We start from the raw sequence: 23,095 nt of genomic DNA, 5'->3' as shown, positions 1-23,095 counted from the left end.
AGGTAGATTATACTTTTATAAAAGAAAGATAAAGAATTGCTTATTGATAAAAGCAATTGAGAATATTATTAATTCTACCCAAAGATCTTTAAGAGTATAACATGTGAATATAATGAATATACAATGTTAAAATGCGCACACGCGTGCACGCGCACACACACACACACACACACACTGTGCAACATAGTTTGGTGGCATGAATTCCCAACAAAAAGCAGGAAATCTGGGCTCTAGATCGGGCTCTGCCCCTAGGTGGGCAATCTTAGGCAAGATGATCTTAGGGAAGAGCCTCAGTTGCCTCCACTGTACAACAAGGTGGTGGCATGAATGTTTCTAAGGTTCCTTCAAATTCTGACACCCTGTGAGTACACACACATACACACACACTTTTATTTACAGGCAAGCCTGGTACTCACTAGCACATACCAGTATGGTGTGACTGACTGTTCATAGCCCAGTGTCTATTCTGATTGACCTGTCAATAGAGTACCACTTGTCAGAGTTTGAATAACCACCCTGATTTAGTCACTCCACTAAATTATGAAATGTCTAAGATGTACAATCCCATGTTTGCACTCTGCCTTCCACATATAATGAGGATATTCCTCATTGTTAAAAAGGCTCTCTCAATCTCTGTTTATAAGTTAGAGTACAGTCCCTTTCCTATTACATTTTCCCCCCTCAAAAAGTGTTTCTACATATTCCTTGCTCTATATTTCTCAGCTCTCACTATTCATAATTTATTTAGTTATTCAGGTAACTTCTCCCACTAAAACCATTTTTAGTTTTCTTCCTCTGCCCATCCATTCTCCCTAAGCCTTGTCCAATTTTCCCAGGAAAATCCTCACTTCATTCTAGTTAGAGCAAAACAAAATCATAAGCATGATTATTTATTAAACCGAAAGTGATGGCAGTGCTACGACCAAATGAAGAAAAGAAAAGGCATAAATTTCATCAACCTCTGAGATTTGTAGACACACACAGAAGTCCATTCAGAATTCATATAAATTTTCATTTCATTCACTCATCCTTCACAATCGCCAGCATTACAAAAAATAGAAAACTTATAAAAAACAATATATTAAATTAAAACCACAAATTTTAAATAATTGTTAGTACTGTAATCTCCCAACACACAGTTAATCACTCTTTGCTCATCTATATTGTAGTATATTTTTCTATACTGTATTATTATTATTTGTTGGTGTGTCTATTTCCTCTACTAGAACACCCTCACTTCCTTGATGGCAGGATTCATCTCAGGACAATATTCATCACTGTAATCCTAGTGACTAAGCACTTAATAAATGCATGTCTAAATGTGAATATTTTTTTTGTTATTTATCTTAGAAAGGTATAATAGTGGAGCAACTTGGAGCATCTAGGCTTTTGTACACTACCTAGCCCAGGGCTTAACACCACATTTAGAACAATGGGGGAGAAATCTATCATAGTTCAAAAGAAATATTTATGAGTAAATTTCTGAAATAATAATTTTGAATATTTGCAGTTTAATAAGAGCCTTAGCCATCTTGTAATTGAATTCATCATTTACAGATGAAAAAAATGTAAACTGAAGTGGATTCAAGAGACGACCAAAGCCAGTGGCAGAGCCACAATTGCCTTCTTAATCCATTATTTTTTCTGCTGTATCATGGGAAAACCACATAAATAAGTACAATATGACTGTGTGGTTTCTTCTACTTTCAGTTTTTAAGAATTTCAGAGGTTGATGTTACTTTAGACATTATATTAGCTTATTCAATTAATCAATTATATCTTTATATGAATCTTAGCAATCATTTTTTATTGGCTTAGGAATACACTATAATACACGATAAGTACTTCCACATGTCTTTAAAGACAAATAATAAAGTTTAATAAAAACAAAAATAAGTTGAATACTGACTACTGATAATAAAAGTACATTATGATTATATATTAAAAAGTCCTTTCTAAGATTCTAATTTAAGTGCCAGTCCACATTTGTTCTTATTAATTTTATGTTTGTGTGTAATTCAGAGAGGACACTATCTCAACAACTTGTGCATACTATTTAACACCAACTTAAAAATGGCAAGTGTAGACACGATCAATAGTAAATAATATACAAAGTATTTTGTACTAAGCACCCCTAATACACTATAATTTTGAGAGAGAGAGAAGCTAAATTCACCATGGCAAAAAAAGATTTCTTGGAAGTCTTGAAGCCTCAAAAACTTAGCCAAACTATTGTTCAATGTGCACAGAGTTTGTGTCTTCATGCTCAGATGTTGTTGAAACAGCAGACTTAAAAGAAATAATGTCAATGAATCCTACCAAGCACTATACATGACCTCTGGGGTAATTAGCAATCATTCAAAAGCAACAAGACTAAAATGTTCTATTCTTTATTACTGTCAGCTCTTATCTTGATCAGCATTTTAATAAAGATGGTTCGTTTCTAAGACAGTTTCATGAATCAGTCATAATTACATTCTGACATGCAGTGAATAGTAAAGCAAAACTAAATATCACTTCATCAACCTTTCTAACCTTTATGCAAGTATTAACTGTAAATAATTTTTACACAATCCTACAACAGAAAATCTGCATATTTCTTAGCTTTGTACATACTTTACCCCAAATGAATTTCCTGTGACCTATACCTGAAAAACACAATCAGCCATAATTATCCAGTTTTGTGAGATGTTCAGGTGTTGCCTTTCAGAGTTCAAATCAACTTCAAGTATAAAAGGCTACTTTATTCTACAAATGGCACAATATGCAAAATGGGTTAAGTAGCCAAAAGCATCTCAGAGCATTGTGGCTTGAAAGAAGTCTATCCAGAATCAAAACGTCAGAATAAAAATACACTAAAGCAAAGCAACACTTACAAAAATAGATTCATAAATTACACATTAAGGAATGGACCACTGATAACTACAGCATAAAGTCTTATAATTAAAATGTGTTAAGTATTAATTAGAAGGAAATCTGAGTACTTAAGTATCTGAGGGGTAAATTTTTTTAAAAATATAATTCCAAAATAGCTAGAGGAGAGGGCGAAAATTTATCAGAAATATAAAACTTACTTACAGATATTATTTTGATATGGAAGATAATGTGTGAACTGTTTTAGCCCCCCTACCAAAATACATGATTTACTTTAGAATTTTGAAATAGTTAATTTCTCTTCTTAAAAATATTTTAGATAGTCAAAGTGAACATAATTCTACTACCAGAATAAACATACTGCATTTTAGGTGATTTACTGTTTCAGGTCTTAGAATATTTCAAAATAAATGCAATGCTTTCTCAAGAATAATTTCTTGTCTTCCCAATAGTAGATACAGATTATCCACACAGAAGTAGGTTCCCAAACCTGCATTCCCACTATGTCTCTCAAGTAAGTAAAGTTTATGGTAAGTCTACTGAGTAATATTTTTAACCAAATTGATTTCCATTTAAAAACTTAACTACAGTGAAATAGGAACACATTTTACTTTGCGTAATTTTAATGTGAAAAATAAGTTCTTTCAAAAACCAATCTAAAATCATTTTCTATATGTTTTCTTACACGTTTTATTATAAAATAACCTTACTAGAATGTTAACAACGAGGCAAAAAGGAATATAGCAAGAATCTTTTTCCTATGAGATTAAAAACACAAAAATGTATAAGTCTTTTATGGGATAATTTTTGTTTAACTCTTCTCTTTAGCTTTCTTATTATTCCTTACCATTATTCTCTTCCCTTATTGGAGTTTCAAGCAAAAAAAGAAAGAGAAGTGTTGATTTAAGAAAACAGATTTCCCAGAAAGAAAAAAAACTGTGATTAAGATTTAAACAAAAGCTAAAGATGGCTTCCTCTGAGCACTGATGAGGTCTGCTACCTCATTACTAACAACTAAAAACTTGTGATGCATTTTGTTTCAAGAGAATCCAAAAGTCCTTGCTATAAAGCAGACAGGAGGGTGCAGAGTCCATTCACTCTTTCTGTATCACAACCATTATGTAAGAAGTATAAAACACTGCCTTTATGCTGCCAAGCCACAATGACTCTTCCTACATCAAAGGATTTTCACCACTAGGGTTTTTTCTTCAAAATTTATTCAAGCTAAGGGCAGAGAGACAACAATTCATACACGCTAATTACGTCTAATTATCTATTCCCTTTTCTGACCAGCTTCGGCCAGTGTTATTTGCTATCTGGATTTCTCACAACCTCCCTTTGCCCTGTCCATCCAGCCCAACAGTGAAGGCTTTGAAGAAAACAGTCGTGGCTTTTTAGAGTTTTCTCAATATAGGGTTCAAGCAAATTAAATAATTATTCTGTTAGTTTTGACACATTTATGCTTTAAATATGAGGACCTCTTGGTTAATTTGGCAAATTCCTCACATCTCTTCATGGTTGGAATCATAGTAACACCCTCTCATACAGGAGCTTCTCCTCATGCTTTCTTTTCATGATCTAAATGAAACGTTTATTGGATTAAAGTTCTTCTCTGCAGACCTTCATGGTGGCCTATGACAAAGAGCTTAAAAGTTCTATTAATTGGCTTGAGTTTTCAGGGAGGGGAAAGGGAGAATTTTATTTCACATTACATCACTAGCCAAGAAAATTACCATGTGTAATTAAACTAATTTATCTCATGAGTCAAAGAAACAACTAATTCATATTTAAGACACACTTCCTTTAAACCATTTTTGTCATCATAGAATTGATTTCTTATAATTTAACCAAAAATAACTATTTATTATTGTAAAAGAATTCAAGACCTAAACGGTACATATTTTACATATAAGCACTAGCTTGCTATATTCCAGTTTGAAACAAATATTATATATTTTATATATAATTATACAAATATAGATATATAATTTACATATTTCATGGGAAATCTTTATTTTCATTTTATATAAGACAACTACAGAAAATATTATGTTAAAAGGCATACACCCAAAATTACTTTTCCACAGGAAAGCCCTGACTAATACAAGGTGTATATTCTGGTATGAAGAAAGACAAGAATTACATTTTAAATCCACATCACAGCAATTTTTATTCTAGATATTCAGTCATTTTAAGGAATCAGCACAAAACATCATCACAAATAAAGTTTAATGTCTATACTATAGACGATATTCTTAAATATATTTTCTCAAACATATACAAAATAAGTTAGTTTATGAAAATATCGAGTAGATTTCCTTAATTTATTGAGCCTAAAACTTGGTAATTATGACCTTTTTGCAAGTCAAATATTCATTTTTATATCTTAAAATATTAAATACTACAATTCAAATGAACACTTTAGTGGTTTGTGAGGTAAAGCCACAACTCTTTTCAATTCAGGAGTTTAGTCTACTACTTTTGTTCTGTCTTTTGCTTCTTTCAATCTTTATTGAAAAGCCAACTCATAATAAGTAAAGACATTATCACTCTAACAAAGGGTTAATCCCTGCTAGGCTGACTCAGGTGACAACACAGTGGAGGTCAGTGGGGTTGACACTGACCTCAAAGGCTGATTCTGATTATTTAGCCCTGTGAAAGCTCTTGTATTGAAAGTTATAACGAACAAACTGACAAATCAATTTCACCAATGAAATGAAAATTGTTTCAGGAAAAAATGGCAAATTCACATTTAGCAAGTCTATAAATCCTAATGCAGGTGGCTGGACAAAGACTGAACATTGAAGCATTTTATCTAAGGGTTATAAACAAATTTTCTAAAGTTTGTAACTAGAGATCACACCATGGGAATATTCTCAAAGAGTTCACTATATGTAACAGATTCCTTTGAAAAAATTCCCCAGGAAACAAAAACACAAAGGCTAATACAGAGCTTAATTTTTTTAAAGTTTTAGATGAAGGATGCACAATAATTGAAAAACATGAACAACCAAGTAGAAGAAATGAAGTCATTACTTGAACATTAAACAAATATTATAAAAACAGTAATAATAACAAAACTGTTACTACCTGAGATTATAAAATACTTTTATATGTTGCATATTTAAACCCAACAGATGTTAAACCAAATGGACAACTCTTTATCAAGAACAAGAAAATTCATATTTATAACAGTTTATGCAAGTACCTTATTTTTCTCTAACTTCATCATCTGACATTCATCAAAGAGAAAATTATACTGTAGAATGCTTTGTTGGTTATTTTTGACCAGCTTACAGTTATCATCTTAGTAATCTATTAATTATCTTACTAATTTAATTTTAAACAGAAATAAAAAAACTTAAAAAGATAGCTTGCTAAAATGTTACTGTGAATGAGAGTTAAAGAGCTACATGACTGATAATTAAATCTATCACTCTGTGGCAAAAACACTACGTACAATATTGCACAGGAACATTTCCCGTGGGGCGATTATTTTAGATGTGTCCATACTGTTAAACTAAGAAAATCATTAAAAAAAAGTTAATGAAATTCACATGAAGAATTTTTTTAACTCTGAAAGTTATAAATAGCATTTTTCTCTTTCAGGGCTCATTATGGAATGAATCAAACACTTATGTAAGTGTAAGTAACAGAGTGAATAGATTTTTACCCAAATAGAAAATACCTGTTCAAAACATCATAGATTGCTAGAACTTGATCGGGTGAGAATAGTAATGCTTGCCAGGCAATTCATTTATCAAGAATGCCAATAACAGCCCATTGTATTTAACCTAAAAACCCATCCTTCTGATCAAAATACCAACTGGTCCTCTTTTCCTCTCAATCACAATAGTTTTAAATAATGCTTACCATGTAATGAGATTTTGTTCAAGGTATATTATTCAGTAAATACATTTAAGACATGTTATTCTTTTTAAATGTAAAAATTTAAGCTATTTCTAAGAAAGTTAGTCCTAACAAAGTGAATATGTCTCAAGTTACTGAATTATTTGAAATTGATACTAAACCACCCTCTTGTATTTTGGTTCACCAAGCTTCCTTCCTTCTGTTAATCATTTATCCAGCAAGCTCTTAAAATGCCACTTTCTCCAATATCTACTAATGAAATCTTTGCTGACACTTGATTTCCATCGCTATATTCCTTAGCATTCTGTAGTTAACTCAATTATAGAAGTTCACACATATGAAAAAACATTATTGTCTGACTTACAGACCAGAATAAAACAATATTTAATCTGAATTAATGATCATCACCAATGTTTTCTTACCATAATATCTTGTTTATAAGTTATTAGTTTTGACTGGTGGTATAAAGCATTAAAGTAGTTCATTCAGGAAGCTTCATGAGGACTATAATCTTTAAATTATCATATATCCACAAAATAATCTGCAGGCTTAGAGTTCCATGACAGTTTAGCTGATAAATGGCCACATCCTTTTTTTTAAGATAGTAAAACTATTCCATTCTATCTTATCCTATCCTATCCTATCCTATCCTACCCTATCCTTTCCTATTCTATCCTATCCTTTCCTATCTTCAGTCCAGCTTGATTTTTTTCCCACTGATTTTTCTTTTATGAAATTGTAGGATTCTTTCTTTATCCTTGAAGTTCAGTTATGCACCAGAAAATGTATTATTGTACTATTTTATCTTTACGTGCTTTTTTATAAATATGAATTATGTGAATGTTTGATCTCTATTTTCTGCTTTCCATATCTAGCATCTTCTCTGTAATAGTTTTCATCTCTATTTTATTTTTTATCTCTGACTATTCATTTTGTGTGATTTTTTCTTAAGTCTGGTCTCCTTATCGCTGACTTTATTTTTAGCAGCGTTGATTCTTTAACATGATTTTTCTAAGATGCTTTTCACTTTTTAATGGGTCCACTCTCACATTACCTATGGGCATTATACTACACTATCAAAAGTGGTTTGAAAATATCATTCTAAGTAAGTAAATTATATCTCCTCATGTAACTGTACATTCATTTAGTTAATGATCTCTCTAAACATAGGGAAGATGTGCAGATCACTGTTTTTTTAATAGTTACCCTATTTACATTTTTGTACTTATGGAAAAATATGGCCCAAGTTCCTGAATTACAAAAAATTCCTGCCTTCTTCTTCTTTACAATTAAAAACTAAGAAAGAGTCTTACACTTTTGACCAAGGCACAGTAGTTGGAACTCATTTTTCCCTCCTGCTATAAAGCACTAACACAAAACAGATAAAATATCTGATATCAGACATACGTAGCAAAGGATAAGTAGCAAAGGATAGTAATCCCTGAGATGTGGGAAATAAATTAGGCAAGCAAGCATTACATTTTCCCTGGCTTTCTGTCTAGAGGCACTTTTTAGACTGTAGCACAGTAGTCTCAATAAGTTGAGGAGAAAGTGATCAGAGTTTTGGGAAGCTGAGGCAGTTGGAATTTGCATGGTAGAGTTCAGCACAGGAGGAAGCTATACAGAGAGAGTTCCAGATATCTGCATAGAGAAGTCTATAATCTTTGGCTATAAATTAAATTGCACATGCATAGGCAAAGAAAATTTACGCAAAGCTGACAGACATAGCATTTTGAATAGTCACAGTAGAGAGACTTCAGTAAACAATAAGGGGAAAATAGTCCTAAAATAAAGGCTACTCTTGACACCCTAACGAAGCTTAAAACAAGCCTCAAAAGGATCAAGTTTATCTGTAAGACACTTAACCACTTGCTGAAATAAAATTCAACACCCTTAAAGGAAATATCAGGGACTGAATTAATAATCACAATGTCCAGCATCCAGTTACAAATTACTAAACAAAAAAGAAACAGAAAAATAGGACTCACAACCAGGAAAAACATCAGACTATAGAAACAAAATCAAAAACGACATTGATGATGGAATTAGCAGATGAGCACTTTTATTTATTTTTCTGATTTGTTAGTTCGTTTATTTTGTTCTTTAGGTTCCACTTTTAATAAACTAAATTCTGCTCTGGGAAGATAGAGCACATGTACTTTTCCCTATTCCTCCTGCCATGTACTATTTAAAATCCTGAAAATTATAAAGAAAACAACACAAGAAGACAATGAAAAGTGGAAGGAAGGAAGGAAGGAAGAAAAGTTAGTAACCCCAAAATCTGAGAAACAACAAAATGGTGAGTTCCCTGGTTTTCTTTTTGAGTCGTAGATCCCAGACTTGGAGTTGTAGAAGCCAGAAACCCAGAAATGCCAATGAACACAGAAAAATGAGCCCCAAAAGCCTGCTTTCTTTAGCCAAAGGACCAAGAAAATGGCAGTCTAACAGAGAAAAAACTTTAGACAATAACTGTTCCATTGCAGCAAACACCATAAACTCAAACACACACACAAAAAAACCCCTAAGGCGTGACTACCTTCACTCATTCCAGCGAAGGCTAAGAAAAGCCTACAATTATACTCTCACAAGGCTGTAAGGAGGCACCTCAACACTTATACCAGGGTAATGTCAAAGAAGGCCAAGTAGGGAGCTGGAACTTTCATCTCTGCCAGCCAGTAATGAGCATCATCTCACTCCCACGATGTCTGTGGAGATGAGAACCCTTCCACCAGTAGTAGCAGGGAGCACCCTTGACTCAGGTGTCAGTGGAGGCCAGATAGGCAAGTAGGACTTCTACCTATATCTGGCAGTAATGAAATAGTGCCTCTCCTTCTCCTGCCACGATGATGTCAAAAATAACCAGTTAAAACAGAAAGTTTAAATTATGATCTACAAATAAGATCTACAAATGGCCAATAAGCACGTGAAAAGATGTTCAACATCACTAATCATTTGAGAAATGCAAGTCTAAAACAATGAGATACTATTTCATACCGATTAAGATGACTATTAAAAAAAAAGAAAGGAAGAAAAGAAAAGAAAAAGTCTTGGAGAGAAAGCAGAGAAACTGGAAGCCTTGTACATTACTAGTGGGGATGTAAAATGGTGGAGCTGCTAAAGAAAACAAGAGTGGCAGTTCCTCAAAAAGTTAAACATAGAATTACCATATGATCCTGCAATTCCATGTCTTAAGTATATACATAAAAAATCTGCAAGTAGGGACTAAAACAGACATTTGCACACAAATGTCCACTGCAACATTACTCACAACAGCCAAAAGATGGAAACAATTAAAATGTCCATCAACAGACGAATGGATAAACAAAATTATATAAATATATAATGGAATATTATCCAACCTTAAAATATAATGGAATTCTGACATTTGTTACAGCATGGATGAACCCTGAAGACATACATAATGAAATAAGCCAGACGCAAAAGCACAAATATTATATGATTCCATTTTTATAGGTACCTAGAAATGACAAATTCATAGAGATAGAAAGTAGAATGGTGGTTACTAGGATTTGGGGGAGGGAGAGAATGTGGACTAATTATTAAATGAGTACAGAGTTTCAGTTTGGAAAGATTAAAAAGTTCTGGAGATGGATGATGGTGACGGTTGTACAACAATGTAAATGTACTTAATGTCACTGAACTATACACTTAAATGGTTGAAGTGATAAATTTTGTTATGTATATTTTACCACAATAAAATATTGATAAAAAAATAATATACAAAGTCTCATGACAAATTATGATAATTTCCAAGTTTCATTTGAAAATCATTAATACCAAAAACCAGGAAGACCTCAAACTTAATGTAAAAAGACAATAAATAGATACCAACATCAAGATGACAAGAGATGTTAGAAGAATCTGATAAAGATTTGAAAGCAGACATGATAAAAATGCTTCACCAGGCAATTACGACTATATTTGAAACAAAGAAGCATTACTATTTAGTAATAAAAAATTGATTAGAAAAAGTATCATTTAAACTGGAAAGGAACCTGCAAAAGAATGAAACTAGACTGTTGCCTATCACCACACACCAAAATTAACTCAGAATGGATTAAGGACCTGAATATAAGGCCTGAAACTAGAAAATGCATAGAAGAAAACATAGGAACTAAACTCAGGGATCTTGGATTTAAAGAGGATTTTATGAATTTGACCTCAAAAGCAAGGGAAGTAAAAGCTAAAATAAATGAATGGGACTACATCAAATTAAAAAGCTTCTGCTCAGCAAAAGAAACCACTGACAAAGTAGAGACAATATCTGAATGGGAAAATATATTTGCAAGCAACACCTCCAATAAAGGCCTAATATCCAAAATATACAAAGAACTCATACGACTCAATAACAACAAAAAAACAAATGATGCAATGAAAAAATGGGCAGAGGACCTGAACACACACTTCTCCTTAGAGGACATACAAATAAATGGCCAACAAATTTTGAAAAGATGCTCAACATCGCTAGCTATTAGGGAAATGCAAATCAAAACCACAATGAGATACCATCTGTTAAAATAGCTATAATCCACAGGATGAGTAATAACAAGTGTTGGAGAGGACGCGGAGAAAAAGGAACCCTCATACACTGCTGGTGGGACTGCAAATTGGTACAGCCACTATGGAGGTTCCTCAAAAAACTAAGAATTGATCTACTATATGATCCAGCAATCCCTCTACTAGATATTTACCCCAAAGACTTGAAAACCCATATCTGAAGAGATATTTGCACAGCGATGTTCATAGCAGCATTATTCACAGTGGCCAGGACATGGAAGCAACCGAAGTGTCCTACAATAGATGATTGGCTAAAGAAGCTGTGGGACATATATACAGTGGAATATTACTCAGCCATAAGAAGAGATGAAATACTGCCATTTGCGACAACATGAACGGACCTCAAGATAATCATGCTAAGCGAAATAAGCTAGACAGAAAAAGTTGAAAATCACATGATATCACTTATATGTGGGGTATAAACTTAAAAGCAACAAATGAACAGGACAAACAAATAGAGACTCATGGACATGGACTACAGAATAGTGGTTACCAGAGGGTAAGAGGTAAGGGAGGAGAGGGGAGGTAGATGGCGTAAAGGGGGTCAAATATGTGGTGACAGAAAGAAATCTAACCATGGGAGGTGAACACACAGTGTAAATATATATATGCCTTACTATTAAAATGTACAGCTGAAACTTATTGGATTTTGTTAACCGATGTCATCATAAAAAAAAATAAATTTTTAAAAAAGTTCCATTCACAAGCAATATTTAAGAATTTTAAATCTGTATGCAACTTATAACACAGCCACCAAATATTTAAGGTCAATGACAGAACTATAAGAAAAATAGACAAATTCACAATTCGAGTGGGAGATGTTTTCCATAAACCTCTCAATAACTGATGGGAAAAAATATATATAAATAAAGATTTCAACAGCATGTTATTAACAAATCTTACTTAATGAACATATTCTGTTATACATAGATATCACACAAAACAAATGGGGAGTACTTATTATTTTCAAGAATATGGAGAATATCTACCAAAATTTTCTGTATATTGGGCTATAACGCAAGTTTCAACAAATTTGAAAGAACTTAAGTCACACGATACATTCTCTGACCATGGTGCAAGTAAGCATTTGTTAAAAAAATGGTTAACAAAAACAGAACTACAAAATTCTCATAATTTGGAAATTAAGAAACATACTATAGCTAATCCATGGGTTAAAGAAGAAATCACAATGCAAATTAGAAAATATTCTAACTTGATAGTGAAAATAATATCAAAACTTCATGGGTGAAGCAATTTAGAGAAAAATAAACAGCCTTAGGAAAGGAGGTTTAAATGAGATTTAAAAAGTTAATCTCAGAAAATTAGAAAAAAAAAACAGCAAAATAAATACAAAGAAAGTACAAGAAAAAACAAAACAGGAGCCTCTCTGCTTAAAAGGTAGTGTAAGGGTTGGGTTTTGGTTTTGTTTTGCTCTGCTTTTTTCAAGGACTTAGTCTAGGAAGGCTTCCTAGAGGAATTTCATCCTCTCTTATGGTAGAACACTATTTCATTGTATAACTATATCACATTTTGTTTATTCATCTGTTGATAGACCTATGGCTTATAACAGCATATTAATCTTCCTCATCATTCCTATCTTATAAAATATTGTTTACTAATAGCTTATATAAGTTTTTGTTATTTTTCTATACTACAAGCAACAAATCACAATGAATGACAAACTTGTTACCATTTGGTTTATAGAAGAAAACATAAAGGAAAATGGCTTTTGTATTGTATTTTTCCCAAAATAAATTTCTGTTTTATTTATAAACTCTTTTTATTAAACTTAAAAAAAAAAAAAAGATTCTCTATTTGTTTTAAGATTGACTTCTGCTATACACTTCTCTCAGATGGGCCAAAATGAAAGAGTAATACAGCATATGTGAATAGGCAAAATGTCATTTAAATTAATATGATACAACCTTCGTGTGCCTACCAAAAAAGCTCCAAGAAAACTAGCTCGAGTGTACACTTCATCAGGCTGATGTTTTGTTAGATGTGAAAAGTATTTTCAATAAATAAGACATTCTAGATCTTTTCTCATCCAACCTGGTATTCAGTTTCCTGGGAATTTCAGTTCATGTTCAATTTCGAATTGTGTATTATTAACCAGTTCTTGTTCAATTCTAAATTTGAATTATTCATCTATTTGGTTTTCCTTCATCTCCAAAAATAAAATTAAGGGAAAAGGAAAAAAAAATTACATTTCATCTGGTCAATTTAGTTTCCTATTAATAAGGCTATTATATGTTGAAGTATGACAAATTACTGGCCAAAAATTGAAGTTTGGGGTTAAAACACAGTGCAGCTACTAAGTTCCCTAAGAACCTTTTAACATACTTCACTCTATGAGCCTTCTCTCCTTATGCTTTGTGTATTTTATGCTATAAGAAGATACTATTTTTAGTACCTATTTTTCTTAGTTTCCCTGTTTATATTTGGGTATCTATGTATACCACATTACTTTGTATTCCTGGTGTGGAGAAAACACTGAAAATCTACCTTCTCCCCAAAGGCAAAACAGGAATATAAAGGGGAAAAAAATTACTAACAGCATAATTTTCAAAAAAGTTCTTTTCCCTACATCTATAAATATCTCAGAGAAATGAAAATCCTAAGAAACATAAAACTGATCTAGGAGACAGATGTTTGAATTCTCCTAAGTATAGTACAGGGAACAAAGTTTCACATCAACAAATGCAACTAAGGCATATCTCAAAAACACTGTCTGACTATATCTTTAGAATATCTGCAGATAAAATGTTTTAGTCCTTCTTGGTAAGAATTTTTGAAGTTTTAGTTTAGTTTTGTTTTGTTTTTAATATAACTTTATCCTTTCTACAGATATGTGATTATGGACTGAGAAAAATATGTACTTAAAAATTATGGGAATTATATTTTGGCACATAATTACGCTTCTTTTAAGTACTTACTACATTTTGATTTGTGTTATGGGTATTTATGTACATATTATATGCCCAACTAGATTATAAATGACTTGCAAACAAAATATATAGTCTATTTCATAATTATATTATTCATTATGCCTAATATAGCACTTTGCACATAGTAGGTTCTCAATAAATACTAGTAAAATGTGGAATTATTAAATAATCATATAAAAATTGCTTGAAATTAACAGTGAAAAGGGAGGCTATTTTATTCTTAATCATATTGTAATGAAGACTATTTTAAACTCTATGCAGTGATGATACACACAAATATTTAAACTATTTATGTGCCTCAACTTGACATAATTTCATAACTTGATGGCAATCACATTTAAATATATTAGAATATTTTTGTAATAATGCTACTCTAGAATAGCAACTTTAATAGCTGGGAAAACATGATAATGGCCATTAACCTGAAGGAAACAGGGAACATTAAACATTTTTTCAGAAATCAATGTGTAAGTTTAAACATTCCACTATAATATTTATGAGCAAACCTCAAATTAAAATTTATAAAATGGAAATTATCAAATGTTTCAGTTAGACAATAATTTAGACTATATTTTGTAATTTTTCCTGTGAACATATTAATGAACACTGTATAAAAAAGATTATTTTCTCCTTTAGTGTCTTTGACTATTACTATCAAAATATCAAAATGAATTCTGCTTGAATGCCATACCATGGCAATCTTACAAAAGCCCTTGATTATCAATCAATATGATATTAGTCAGTGAAGACAAATAAGTGGTTTTCCTTACCTTCAGGACAGATATGAATGGCACAAAGTTAGCTCTTTGCAATCCATTTTTATAGAGATCTGAAAGAAATTTTTGGTATTAGTTTTTTACTTACCCTAAATCGTAATATTAGCTTATATTTTAGCCTGATAAATAAAGCTTTCTACTGATAAAAAAAAAAAAAAAAGATAAAGGAAGAAAAGAGAAGAAAAATAATCAAAATTGATTTCTAGTCTGGTACTTTATTCTTAATAAGAGAAAACACTAATAATCACAGAAATAAAATCAAAAGGCATTCAATCAAATTAGCTTCAAACTACAATAAATAGCAATAAAAGAATTTGGAAGATATCACAAATGATCCTAAATAATGACCCAATATAGAAAATGATATATTTAAAATTACTTAATATTTGGATATATAGAATTTAATGGAGAAAGGAATCATATTCTTCTTTCCTCAACAGATAATAGAAGTTCTTAGTACACAATTAAAAGTATGTAATAAGATAGCCTTTTAAGAAAACACATCAATAGACAGATCTGTGTATATATTTGTATCAAAATTAAATATTTGACATTAAGTTAAATGACATTAAGACCAATTTGCTTTAAAAGAAATTATTTAAAAATCAAAACTCTATTCTTAATAGGCTATAAATCTAATTCAGTTATATAAATAGGTAGTATTTATTGCCTTAGAATGGTGTTTTTTATTTCACACTGTATGTTCACACACATACACACATATACTCATATATTGTCAAGAGCAAACAAGTAAAAAGGGCCAACAAATTTTAAGTCCTGCATATTTTTCTTTGAAAATGGAGACCTGAAATATTTTTTCAAGAGGTCAAAATTTTACCATATATAGAATATTCTGTTTACAAGTCAACTCTATAAAGTAAGGAGATTTTAAAAATGAAAGTATTCATAAAAATGAGAACAGTAAAAAGTTTCTCAATAATAAAAACCACAAATTAGCTTATTGTCCTAATTTTTCTTAAAGAACTGTATTATGGGATCCTTTACATAGTTTCTTTGTTTAGAGAAAATTTGATAACTAAGAAAGACTTCAACTGCCACATTTACTTATGGAAATAAAATGTGGTTATTAGGAAACATTTATTCTCTTTAGAAAAATATTCATCATAACATCATTATAGTGAAGAAAGTATTTGCATAAGCTCTTTGGTTAATTAAGAACTAGAAGCTTTAATTCAGTTACATTTAAATTTTTCATTTAGGGATATTATAAAAGGTAATAATGCTGACCAGGCTATAAGGATTTCAAAATTTAAAACAAGATGTTTTCTTTCCTATAATCGATACCTTGAATGAGTAAAATAGGGGCAATGCAGGGTTTAAAGTTAGGTATTTTCATAGTCTTCTCTAATTATCAAGTTGCTAGGGAAGAAAAACATTGCTGCATAAGAGTTGATAGCTGTGATTGCCAGAAAGAGGCAAAACTGAAAATAAAATAATTTTTAAATCACACTCAATGTCTATAGCAGCTTTATACATAATAGCTATTCATAATAGCTAAAAAATGCAACTTTGTTTTCAATAGCCAAAAATGACAAGCAATCCAAAGGTTCATCATTAGGCGAATGGATAAACAAACAGGCATATGTACAATGAAATACCAGTCAGCAAGAAAAAGGATAAACCATGCATACACACAACAAAACATATGAATCTCAAAATAATTATGCAGAGTAAAAGAGACCAGACCCCCCACAAAAAAAATGAGCACATACTGTGTGAGTCCATTTATATAAAACTCTAGGAAAAAGCTAACTAATCTATAGTAACAGAAAGCAAATCAATGGTTGCCTGAAAATGGGAGATGTGGGGCAGGGATGACAGGGAAAGATAAAAAAAGGGATGAGGAAAGTTTGGGGTGCAATGAAAATGTTCATTTTATTGATTGTGATGGTGATTTCACAGATACATATGTCAATATTTTTTAAACTGTATCCTTTAAATATGTGCCACTTATTATATGTCAATTATGCCTCAATAAGTTCTTTGAAAATTTACTGAGGAAATAAAAAAGCATACACAACTTTAGTGAATATCAAAGAACACAATGCTACAGAATTAAATTAAGATATTACACTAATGAAAGTTCATCTATGTTAAGTTAGCCTTTCAGTCTTACTCATGGAATATCTTTTTTTATGGACATATAGGCTCTGAAATCTAACTTAACAAGCAAGCACCATAAGTAGGTTAATGGCAAAGAGATGTAAAGGCCCACTTGTAACATTCTTGATTAAAAGATTTCCATGCATCAATAAAGTTCAAGTAGAATAACAATGCTTTTAAGTTTTCAAGATTTATTTTTTAAAGAGTTAACAACAACAAAAAAGCCTTTATAAGAATATATAATTCAAACCTTATGCTCTGAAAAGTATTTTCTAAACAAAACTCTAAACAGAATTCACTTGTCTTGAAAACCGTTAGGTTTTTATAGGACACTTAAGTGAAAAAGGACTGTATTCATTAAATTGAAGAGTTCTTTACAATTCAAATAATATGCTAATTATCAATGCAATATATCCATCTCTTGAAATGTTATTTAGCTACCAAAATTTTTAATACTGATTAACATTATTTTTCTTAGAAATAAAGATTTTATAATATATTTATATTGACATTTGTCTTTATTTACTAAATACTATTTAAAAATTCAGCATAAGTTCTTGTCTACAACTTTTAATGATCTCTGAACAAAGCTAAATGAGCATGTAGTATATAAGATAGAATACTGGGATTATGGGACATTCATTTCTTGAGACTGGTATAAGGACCTCTACATTCTCTACAGTGAATAACTGTAATAATACTTACAGATGAAATAAATGCAAAGAGCATTTTTAAAGTAATTACAAGGATCTACAGAAATACTTCGGAGATGCACATGGATATGTAGATCTTTTCTTTGAAAATCCAAGTATCAAAACCAACAGAGTGAATAATGTTTATTTACATAAATACTTATCAGTTTAGAGTAAGAAAAACTTTTAGGATAGGTAATTAAAAGGAGGTTTTTTTAATAAATGAACACAAAATAATTATACAGCTTTATGAAACTAATCTGACTTATCCTTCCAGGAGATTTTTCTTTATAGAAGATACAGATTAAAAGAAAATGGTACCCTTAGACAATTTAAGTAACAACGGCTACTTAGCTTATTTTTAAAATACTAATTGGAGTTAAAATAGTATTTTACTAAATGTGTTAATAATACAGCTAAAGAAATGCTCTCATTTTATGGTATATTATAGTTTTATATTCAACATACATTCATAAATTCCTACTATGTGTCTGCACTGAAATGAGTGATAAAGACAAAAGATAAATAAAAGAAGGAACTAAGACTTACAGAACATCCACCAGGAGTCAAGTAACACGCTAGGCACCGTATACAAATCATTATAACCCCACAAAGTAGATATTTTTACCTCCATTTTACAGATAAAGAAACTAATATTCAGAGTTTTAAAAATAATTTGAATTCCCAGGCAGTAATTGGTATACCTAAGATTAGAGTCAAGGTCTTCAATGATGTTAAAACTTACAGACTTTTTCAGAACCACTTGTGACCAGTTGGGCTTATCACAGCTGACAGACACAAGCAGACATAACTGTGATACCAGGAAAAAGAGACACACAGTACAAACATAACACACAGAGCAAGAAGCTAGCTACTAATCTGGAGAGGAGGATGGTTCAAAGGCAGCTTTACAAAGGTAACAAAAGGACTAGACTATCTTGGAAAAATAAGCAGAGAGGAAGGAAGGCATGAGCTCATGACTTTGTCTCTACCTTCTTTCCTAATATTCTACAATCAAATCTATTGCTCAAATGCCACATTTTCTATCAAGCCTTCCTTGAATTCACTATAGTGGAAAGACTTTTAGAGTAACCCTCCATAATCCCCAGACTTGCTATTCACAGTTTTACGAAAACATGGGACATTAGGGAAAAAAAAGATAGTTATCCCTGAGAAGGAAAGAAATGCAATGAGTTCTACAATTGCCCCAGCTCTGTGCCTGGGAAAAGTTTAAAACAGTCTACAACAGGGAGGGGGAAACCAAGAAGGACCTGGTAGTCTCCCTGAATTGAGGAGATGGATGAGAGTCCAGAGAGGAAAAAGCAGCTACAGTTCATAAGGCAGAGTACCAGAAAAAAGAGAGCTGCCCAGTGAAAAAGCTCCGGAGATCTGCTGAGGGTCCCAGTTGTGTACCAAGATGGGTAATGATCAGTACATGTGTGAGGAAACTACCCAAAGCCAGGGTACCCAAAAAAATCACCTAAAAATATTAAAGCAAATCATCATTGGAACTCATACATGCCTGTCTCCACCAGTCAGAGTGGATAAACTCGTAATAATGGGGTAACAGGTACAGTATTGAGAAGAGATTTATCTCAGTAATGAGAAAAATTAGTCCTAGACTAAATAGTGCTCTGGTCCTACTGTACAAAGCTTAAAAGCAATACCCCCAAATCAAACGGTTTCTAAGGCAGAGAATAAAGCTTAAGAATATGTATAGGAATATAAAAATATCCAACACCCAATAAAGTAAAATTTATATTGTCTGACATCTAATAAAAATTACAACATGAAAAGAAATAGGAAAATATGACCCATAACAAGGAGAAAAATCAACCAACAGAAACAGACCTAGGAATGACACAGATACTAACTTTAGAAGATCAAAACAGTTATTGCTGAATTCCATGTGTTTAAGCAGCTAGAAGAGTGACCATAATAAATAGAAAAATGAAAAATGTAAAAAAGACCCAAGATAAACTTTTAGAGAAGAAAACTAAAATATATGAGGGGAAAAAATATGCTGGATGGGAATAACAGCAGATTAGATACTGCAAAAGAAAATATTATTGAATTTAGAATCATAGCAATACAAACTACCCAAAATGAAGCACAGAGAGAAAAAAAAAGAGTAGGAAAAAATGTACAAAGAATAAGTGAGGTATGGAGAAACTTTAAGCAACCTAATATATGTGTAATTACAGTACCTGAAAGGGAGAAGAGGAAGAGCTAGAAAAAAATATTTGAAGAAATAATGACCAAAATACTTCCAAACTTGATGAAAACTATAATACCATAAATCTAAGTTGCTCAATAAAGCCTAAATATAAGTTGTTCAATAAAGCCCAAGCACAAGAAACATGAAGAAAACTATATCAAAGCATATTACAATCAAACTCTTAAACTGCTGATTGAAGGGGAAAAAAACTTAAAAGCTACCAGAGAAAAAAGATACATTACATATAGAGGAACAAAGATAAAAATGATAGCAACTTCTCATTGGAAACAGCATATGCCAGAACATGGTGGAGAAACATCTTTAAAGGACAAAGGAAAAAAACCTGTCAACAAAGAATTCTACCTTGAGCAAAAATATGTTTTAAAACACAGACTTATTTTGTGAAATACAAAAGCTGAAAGAATTCATTAACAGAACTACAAGAAATCTTAAAAAGAAGTCTTCAGGCAGAAAAATAAGATTGAACGAAACCCTATAAAGAGGGCCAGAGATGGTAACTGGGTAAATATGAGACTTTTAAAATTGTTATCTAAACCTCTTTAAAAGATAACTATTTAAAGCAAAATTAATAATAATATGTTATAGGAATTATAACATATACAGAAGTAAAATGAAAATGATAGCACAAAGCCTAGAGGAGAGAAATAGGTGTATACTGTTGTAAGGTTCTAACACTATACCTCGAGTGGTATATCACTTGAAAGTAAACTGTGATAAGTACTATAATGCCTATTGCAAACCATAAAACCTTTTCTAAAATCTCATCAAAATGAAATTATGGAGTATGTATTCTTTTGTATAAGGCTTCTTTAACTCAGCCTAATGTTTCTGAAACTCATCCAAGTTGTTACAAGGTCATTCCTCTGGATTGTGAATAGTATTCAATTTTATAGAATATACCATGGTTTGTTCGTCCATCCTCTAATTGATAAATACCTGAGTTATTTCCTGTTATTGGTTATTCCAAATAAAGTTGCTATAATCATTCTTGTACAAGTCTTTTGTGAACCTCTTTTTTCCATTTCTTTGGGTAAATAGCTAGGAGTTTAATTGTTGGGTCATAGGATAGACGTATGTTTAATTTCATAAGAAAATACAGAACTTTTTTCCACATATATCTTACATTTTACAGCCAGTCAACAGTGTACAAGAGTTCTAGTTATTTCACATCCACATAAGTATTGAGTTTTGCAAGTCTTTTTAATTTTAGTTGTTGTGGTGGTTGTAGAGTATGACGTTTCATCGTGCTTTTAAATTGTATTTACTGGATAACTATTGAAGCTGGGCCTTTTTGCAAGTGCCTACTGGCCAAAATAAGTGCCTTTTCAAAATTAGGCCCAATTGTTACTGGGTTGTCTTTCTATTACTGACTTTTAGGATTTCTTTATTTATTCTGAATATCATCCCTTTGTCAAATATATGATTTATAAATATTTTCTCCCAGTCCAAGACTTGCCTAGTCATTTTCTTAAGGTGCTTTAAAAGGAGCAAAAGTTGTTAATTTTGTTGAAGTCTAATTTATCAATTTTTATTTACGATATTGTTTTCTGTGACTTGTCTAAGAAATCTTTGCCTACCCCCCAAGTCATGAAGATATACATCAGTGTTTTCTTCTAAAAGCTTTAGAATTTTAGCTTCTTTGCTTAATTAGGTCTATGATCCAACTCAAATTAATTTTTGTGTACGATGTAGGGTAGTAGTCAAAGTTCATTATTTTCCATATCAACAACCAGTAATCCTAGCATCATTTTTTCCCCAATAGATTTCCTGCTGTCTTTGTCAAAAAGTCAAATGATCCTATAAATAGACATCGATTTCTGGGCTATTTTTCATTCCAATTACTAATCTCCATTGATTAATTTTTCTATCCTTATGACAGTACCATATATCTTAATTACTGTAGCTTTATAGTAAGTCTTGAAATCAGCTATTGTTTGTCCATCAACTTTGTCATTTTTTTTAAAGATTATTTTGCTTATTCAAGGTACTTTCCATTTCCATATAAAGTTTAGAATTGACTTGTCAATCTCTATTCTCCCCGCTACACCCAAAAAAAGCATGGTGGGGTTATGACTGTGATGCACTGAATCTATGATTAATTTGGGAAGAAGTAATATTTTTATAAAACCGAATGTTCCAATACAAGAAAATAGTATATCATTCCATTTATTTAGGCCTTCTTTAATTTCTCCCAGCAATGTGTTATATTTTTCGGTGCTGAGTTTTTGAAAGTTTCTGTTAAATTTATTTTTAATTACTTTATGTTTTTGATGCTATTGTAAAAAATTGGTTTTTCATTTCAGTTTTCCAATTATTGGCCACAAGTATGTAAAATATCATTGATTTTTGCATATTAGCCTTGTAACCTGTGACTAAATTCACTATTAGCTCTATGAGCTTATTTGGAGATTTTAAAGATGTAAACAGTGTCTTCTGCAAATATAGGTATCGCAGAGTTTAATTAAAAAATTAGAAAATAGAAAATTTCTAGTGCTTACTTCTCTTTCCTACTTATTGTTCCCATATTTTTTTTTTACATACCTTGAAAAAGGAGTGGTATGACTAATTTTAGTGAAACCCTATAATCAAGACATGTGGTTTTTCCTTGGTTCCCCTTACTATCACCTAGTTGTTCTATAATCTGTCTGTACTGTAGTTCAATGTTAAAAAGTGATAGTTGGCATCCTTAGCTTGTTCATACTTGTAGTAGAACTACCAATGTTCCCACTAAGCATAATTGTGACTTCTGAACTGATATACACATATTTGGTATCATATTAAGAAATTATCCGTCTAATTAAATTTTACAGCATGATTCTATTAAGAAAGATGTTGAATTTTGCCAAATGCTCTTTCAGCTTTTATGGTGAACACCACTGATTTTTCTGCCTAGAAGTATTAATATAATAAATTACATTAGTGTGTGTGTGTGTGTGTGTGTGTGTGTAAAGCGCTGCCATGCATAACTGTTAGCCAATTTTCTAGTGATATCCA

The 23,095-nt window shown here is 31.5% G+C and overlaps 1 protein-coding gene across 5 annotated transcripts in view; it reads right to left on the bottom strand.

Annotated features, from left to right (window-relative positions):
• The window catches only part of AFG1L (AFG1 like ATPase), a 169,864-nt gene that overhangs the window by 64,277 nt on the left and 82,492 nt on the right, over positions 1 to 23,095 (bottom strand). For all 5 annotated transcript variants that reach the window (XR_005654315.1, XM_039869898.1, XM_039869910.1 and 2 more), the window contains one exon: positions 15,041 to 15,099. Coding sequence is in view for 4 of the 5 variants with exons in the window: in XM_039869898.1 (XP_039725832.1) it covers positions 15,041 to 15,099 (59 nt within the window). In the remaining variant the exon portion in view is untranslated. The remainder of the gene's footprint in view (positions 1 to 15,040; positions 15,100 to 23,095) is intronic.

This window comes from Pteropus medius, unplaced genomic scaffold (genome assembly GCF_902729225.1).
Source record: "Pteropus medius unplaced genomic scaffold, Ma_sr-lr_union100, whole genome shotgun sequence".
In the NCBI taxonomy this organism is placed as follows: Eukaryota; Metazoa; Chordata; class Mammalia; order Chiroptera; family Pteropodidae; genus Pteropus; species Pteropus medius.
This window is presented reverse-complemented; position numbering and strand designations above follow the sequence as displayed.